The sequence below is a fragment of the Rhodotorula toruloides genome (genome assembly GCF_000320785.1).
Source record: "Rhodotorula toruloides NP11 unplaced genomic scaffold Scaffold3, whole genome shotgun sequence".
NCBI lineage: Eukaryota > Fungi > Basidiomycota > Microbotryomycetes > Sporidiobolales > Sporidiobolaceae > Rhodotorula > Rhodotorula toruloides.
In genome coordinates this window covers 844177-850352 of record NW_015622963.1, presented here as the reverse complement: position 1 = coordinate 850352, position 6176 = coordinate 844177, and the positions used below count along the sequence as shown (strand labels likewise).

Below are 6176 nucleotides of genomic sequence, written 5' to 3'. Positions count from 1 at the left end.
CGTACGGCGGCGCACCGCCGTACCCTGCCTCGTCGGCCGTCGTCGGCCCCTACGACTCGGCCCCCTACGACCCGCACCGTCGCCCGCCCGACCCCATCTACGGCGACTCCCCGTACGCCACTGCTCTCGGCAGCATCGCCAGGTCGCCCGCCATGCCGCACTTGTCGCCGCTCGGCGGTCCCGCGCCTTCGCTTGGCGGCGGTCCGAGCTACGCCGCCGCGCCTCTGCCTCCCGCAGCAGCGCCGTCGACGCACTACGGCGGCTCGTTCTCCCCCTTCGGCTTTGACGGCTGATTCCGTGCATCCCCCTCGTTCACCTTTCGCTTGTACCCAACTTTCCATCGTCCATTCATCCGTGCCAGTACACTTATCTCCTCCATCTCCGGATACCCACCCAGTTGCACCCCTCGCATCCCATCAGTTCGTTGCCCTTCGTTCTATCCCACCTGTTTGTTGCCTCTCCTTTCGCTTGTACATCGTCTACCTCAACCCTCCATAGTTCATGACCATACCCTTTCCGCCGACATCCCTCTCACGCATTCGTGCTCGCCTGTTCATTCCTCGCCGCTCATTTAGCCTCTCCTCATCGCGCGCATAGTTTCCTCTCGCTTCGTCGTTCTCCAGTCTCGCGCTCGCTGCATCATAGTAATTTCATCGCCTCTCGCCGCCCAGTCCGAGAGTCGCTTAAGTAAAGCATCAAGTTGCACACAACAAGCGGACGGTCTCAGAAGTCCACCTCGCGCCTCCTCCAGCTGCTCCCCTCATTCTCCTCTGCGAAAGCCACTCCTCCTCCCTGTCGCGAGTAGTCGACGTATGCGGGACCCTCACCGCGCGCACCCGAGTAGGCGGTAGCTTCACGCTTGAAGCGCTGGAGAAGCGGGCTGAGGCGAGACGAAGTACTGATGGTTGGGGTGGGCGGCGCATCGGAAGCCTCATAATCCACGAGACCGCTGAACTCGTCCGAGCGCTGCTTGCCCCTCGCCTTGTCGCTCATCCTCCTCGCTGGCGCCGACGGCACCTTCTCAAGCCTCGCGCCTTCTCCATACCCACCCGGTCCCGCCTCGCGCTTCTTCTCCAACACGCCAAGCCACCTCAGCGTCCTCGTCGTCCGGTCGACCGTGTCGTCGATGATCTCGCGAGTCGTGCGGCCTGCGACAAGTCCTGCGACAAGACCAAGTCCTGCGCCGAAGGTCAAGGCACCGCCGAGAGCCCACCAGAGAGGCGCGAGGGCCGTGAATGCGCTCCATGCGACGATGAGGGGCGTCGTGGCGAGGGAGAAGAGGGATTGGATTGGCGAGACGGCGGCGAGAACGAGCGCGAGGAGGAGGCGAAGGAGTGTGGTGAGGGCGAGGAGGAGGAGCTTGGCAATGGGGACGAGAATGTAGTGATACAGGAAGCGGAGGGGATGGTGGACTGCCCAGGTGAAAAGAGGGCGCAACGCTGTCGTCCAGGGAAAGAGTCGTTAGCAGGAGGAGGTGGAAGAGCGAAGAGGACGCACCCTTGAGCTTCCCGACCGTCCTCAGGATGTCTGCTGCTTCCTTTGGCTTCGTCGAAGCTTGCACAGTGGGCGAGCCTGTCCCTCCATCTCCCCCTGCCCTCCTCCCCACTTTCGAACCGACCGGGAATTCGAACGTCTCCCTGACCACCTTGACGCTCCCAAGGTCCTCGTCCTCGCCTGCCGCTTCTTCTACAGACTGCCTTGCTCGCTCCAGCAGCAATTGCACGTCGTCGCGGCGAATCGCGGGGTGTTGTGAGAGGGCGTCATGAGGACCGCTGCCAGCTGGTGCGAGCTCCGCACGAGCTGGAGACGAGTACACAGACCAAGCGAAGAGCCACAGAGCAGGCTGCACGAGCGAAGCGGTGCGCATCGAGAGAAGCGGGACGTTGGCGGAGGAAGAGCAGCGTGAAGACGGGCGACTCCCTCAAATCTCCGCGCCAAAATCCATCCTACGCGAGCTTTACATTGCGAGACAAGTATCGAGTACAACAGAGACCCAACGAACAGGAACTACGAACTAAGGAGGAGCGAAAGGGGAAAAGAGTGTCTGTCGGCGCGCGTCTTCAGAGGTACTGGCGGAGAAAGCACGTCAGCCAGCAGACACGGCGGAAGAAGGCAGGCGTGAACGCACCGGCACGCTTGAAAAGTCGAGCTGGTCGCCAAAGTCGTCGACCTCCGCATCCATGTCCTCGGGAACTTCCTCGTCCTCCTCTTCCTCCTCGTCCGCGTCCTGCCCTCCTCCCTGCACCTTCTTCTTGTACGCCTCGGCCTCGCTCGTCGTCGACTTGGCGCCGCTGCGGTCGCCTGCCATCGCGCGGTACCGGTCAAAGTCGCTCTCGTCGAAGCTGCCGGGCATGGACGAGCTGCGGCTGCGGTTGCCGAGGAAGCTCTCGTCATCACCGATCTCCGCCTCATCGTCGCCGTGTTCTTCGGGCACGGTGGCCTGAAGAAGCGGGCTGGTTGGCGTCGCACCGCGAACGTTGCGGTTCGTGCCGCCCGACGTGACGGACGACGCATCGTTAAGGGCGTTGCGGGAGGAACGGCGTGACAGGGAGCTGGCGAGGTTACCGAGACGCGAAAGGGAGATGCGCGAAGTCGACTGGTCGGAGCGGGCGGAAAGGGCGGGCGAAGGAGGCGCGAGTTCGGGGATGTCGATGTCGAAGGCGGGCAGCGGCGCTCGCCAGAAGTTGAAGTCGGTGTACTCGGGCGCGTTCGTGCGGTTGATTGGCGGGAACATCTGGTCGACGAGGTCGGTCATGTGTATGTACGACGACTTGTAGCCTGCAAGTTCGAGCAACTCCATCTTGACTTCGCCGTTGGAATCGATGGTGAAAATGCGCGACGACGGGATGTCGACGCTGCGGTACGACAGCGCGTCCGTGATGCGGTTGCCGAAGCCGGCGTAGAAGGGGGAGCGGTCGCCGAAGAGGCGCTGGATGTCACGCAGACACGCCATCTTGAAAACTTCGGGCTTGCGCATGATCACCTCGCTGTGAGACGGCTCCAGTCAGTGCCGCCTCAGAAGCGGAAGCGAGGCGGGACGCACCGATGAAGCGAAGTCATCAGCCTGTCGGGACTCATGATGACGGGGCCGTCCGGAAGCTGGAAGCCGTTCTGCTTGATGCCCTTGAGGTACTCGCGCGTCGTGTCGGCTTGCCCGATGGCGCGGGACGTGAGGTACATCATCTTGTACCCGTTGCGGCTGATGTCGGTGTAGAGCTTGGCGACACCGAGATGCGTCCAGTCGCGGCCGATCATCGTGAAGACGTGGCCAAGCGCGTCGGACCTGAGCGTCGAGGTGTGTGAGGTACCACTGAGAAATCTCGAAGAAGCATGAGACGTACTTCGTGATGGTACCGTCAATGTCGGAGATGACGACCTGGAAGTCCGACTCCCACAGAAAGACGCGCGAGGAGCAGGTTGCGATGCCAGAGTACGACGAGCGGACCGAGAAAGAGATCGTGTTCATGCCCTTCTTCAGCTTTAGCGTTTTCTGCAGGCGAAGAGAGTCAGGGTTGGTCAGGATCAAGTACAGGGGGCGACTCACCAGCTGATCCGACGTCAAGCGCAGCGTCTTAGCATAGTGCTTGCTGTGGTCCTCGGGCGGGAACTCGTCGTCGTCGTGGCGAGGGAGCGGAGGGACCGAGTCGTTTGCGTCCGAGACGGGCAAGGACTTGGGCGTGCCGGGAGGGCTGATGGGCGGACTTGTCGGCGGGGAGGTCTCGCCAATGGGCGCGCTGGCGGTCGACATGGTGTCGGCAGTGCTCGTCCGGCTTCGTCCCCACCACAAGCTCCAGCCTCGCCGGTGCGTCTTGCCCTGCTCGTCGGTCGTCGTGTCGGCGTGACGGTGGTGCTCCGGGTGCGCGACGAGCGACTTGCGGTAGACGGCGAGGGATGCGAGAACAGGTGAGGCGTTGTCCCAGGTGAGGTAGCGGCCAGCGTATTTGACGACGAGGTCGGGATTATCCGAAATCGAGTCCTGCTCGAGGAACTCGTTGAACGTGATCTGGTGCTCGGCAAAGAGGCGGTCGGCGACGGTCTGTGATGTCTCCGATGGTCAGTGACAGTTAGGTTTCCGGCAAGGAGGAATGACGCACCTTGTTGACCTGCGCGAAGGCATCCGTTCCGCACAGGCTCAGCTCGAAGACGTGAACCGTCCCGCCCGTCCTGAGCGTAAACTGCTTCGGCGTGGCGTGATATACGCCGTCGTCGGGTGAAGAAGCGATGTCGGACTCGGCGTGGATGGACTGGAGGTCGGAGACGGAGACTGGCCGGGGAGAGCTGGCGCGAGGACGAGGGCCGATTCTGCGTTCGGACGAGTCGTCTGCTTTGTCGAGGTCAAGAGGGGGAACGGGCGAGCTCGCTCGAGAGGTGGGATCGTCGTCGCCGAAGAGGTTACGAAGGGTGCTGGGATCGGTCGACTGCAGCAGCGCTTGGGTGAAGAGCATGACCTCCTTTTCGCTCTCTGCAGGAGACGGTCTCATCAGTCAAGTCGGTCAGGTCAAAGTACGGCGGAAGACCGAACGCACTCTCGTCCAGCTCCAGCCTGTTGACATCCCGCAGCTCCTGCTCCGCGCCCTTCAGCTTGCCCTTCTCCTCGTCCTTCTCGCTCTCCAGCTTGTACCCGCTAACGTCAAGCATCAAAGCACCTGTGTCCTCGGGCGCGCCGCCGTACTCGTGACCCTGCGCGTCGCGCAAGAGCTGGTCCGAGTTAATCTTGAGCTCGCCGGTTGGGAACCGCTTAGTCGAGAAGCTGGGCCGTCGGTCGCCAGTCCCGTCAACAGCGTCTCCGAGGCCGTCCTTTCCACCAAGAAGGGCGCGAACGTCGGCGTTGCGGTGCCGAGCCGCGCGAATGACCGCATCACCCGTTTCCTCGCTCGTATCTGTCGGCTGTTGTCCCTCCCGGTGTTCCTCGAGGCTCAAACCGTTCAGACCGGCCTGCAGGCGGTCGTCGGGCTGTCCTACCTCCGCCGGCTCGCCCTTCAAGTCGTACTCGTCTCGCGCTGACCGTCTTCGACCTGTCTTCCCGCCTGACGCCTCCTCCTTAACCTGCCGACGAAGGCTCGCGTCGTGAAGTCCTTGCGCCGGCTTGTTGAAAGCCGCAGCGCCGATCCCTGCAGCCTTCTCGGCTGCCCGCGCGACTGGAGAAGGGACATGAGTCGCCTTCTTCCTCGCCGTCTCGTGCGGGTCGTCCACTTCGTCCGCAGGCGACTCTGTCAAAGGCTCGGCTGTGACATGGTCGATCGAGGCTGATCGTGAGTGGGAGTTTGCCGGCAAGAAAGGTGTAGGAGGGAAGGAACGGAAGGGGACGGTCGGCGAGTTGGCTTGTGTGCCGGCGAGGGAGACGTAGCGAGACGAGTTGGGAGAGGAGGGATTCGAAGGTGTCGGCGTCAAAGGTTCTGGCTTTCTAGTCAGCGTAGGAGCGAACGAGAAGGGGCCAGCGCAACTCACGGTCCTCGTCTGCCTCCCTGGGTTCCGCTTCAACAGCCGGAGCGTCGAGGTCGAGCGCTTCAATGTCCTGCACAGCGAGCGTTAGTACTTTAGCGACGATATGGAGACTGAAGCACGCACTCCTTCGCCGTTGTCACTTCTGCCATCGTCCGACACTGGCCCGCTGAGAGGACTGGTCTGCATGTCGGCAGGAACGTCCGCCTCGGTCTCGAAGACGAAGAAGGCCTCTCCCGTCTCGCCAACCTTCATATAGAATGGCACGCGCTCGTCGTTGACATGGATGCGGACCTGTTTTCGACACGAGAGGAGCGTCATGAGACGATGCACGTTGGGTTCGCCGACACCTCCCAGCGAGTCTGCGGGTCGGAAGACTGGACACGCACCTTCTTGTCGACTGGTCGTAGCACGCTCAGCTTTCCAAAGCGGACGTGGAAGGGAGAACACGCCAACTCGACATCGCCGGACTCGGTGGGGCGCTCGACGACAATCACGTCGATGGCGCCCGTGAGCGTCGCCGGGTTGATGGACGAGTAGTAGTTGACGGCCTGTAGGGATCTAGGGTCAGCACGAGCGAGCAAACGGGCAGGACCGGCGACTCACCTTCCTCGCCCACTGCATCGCTTCTTCGAGCGAGGGTGTCGGTCAGAGGGGTTGGGGTGGCGCAGGCGAGTCGATAGCAGGTTCTGTCAGGACCGAGAAGCGTGCTCAGTAGGTCAAGAAGCTGGAAC

General features: G+C 62.5%; 2 protein-coding genes across 2 annotated transcripts; both read right to left on the bottom strand.

The window, feature by feature from the left end:
• Positions 1-723: 723 nt before the first annotated feature.
• Positions 724-1867, bottom strand: RHTO_04895 (uncharacterized protein; the record flags this gene model as incomplete). Its single annotated transcript, XM_016418558.1, has 2 exons — positions 724-1439; positions 1498-1867. 2 exons carry the CDS (start codon positions 1865-1867, stop codon positions 724-726), a joined length of 1086 nt encoding a protein of 361 aa, XP_016275834.1.
• A 193-nt stretch (positions 1868-2060) lies between these two features.
• On the bottom strand, positions 2061-6066 carry RHTO_04894 (lipin 1; the record flags this gene model as incomplete). Its single annotated transcript, XM_016418557.1, has 11 exons — positions 2061-2069; positions 2129-2987; positions 3044-3283; positions 3342-3490; positions 3545-4036; positions 4095-4462; positions 4527-5396; positions 5449-5515; positions 5569-5736; positions 5832-5993; positions 6049-6066. 11 exons carry the CDS (start codon positions 6064-6066, stop codon positions 2061-2063), a joined length of 3402 nt encoding a protein of 1133 aa, XP_016275833.1.
• Between the last annotated feature and the right edge of the window lie 110 nt (positions 6067-6176).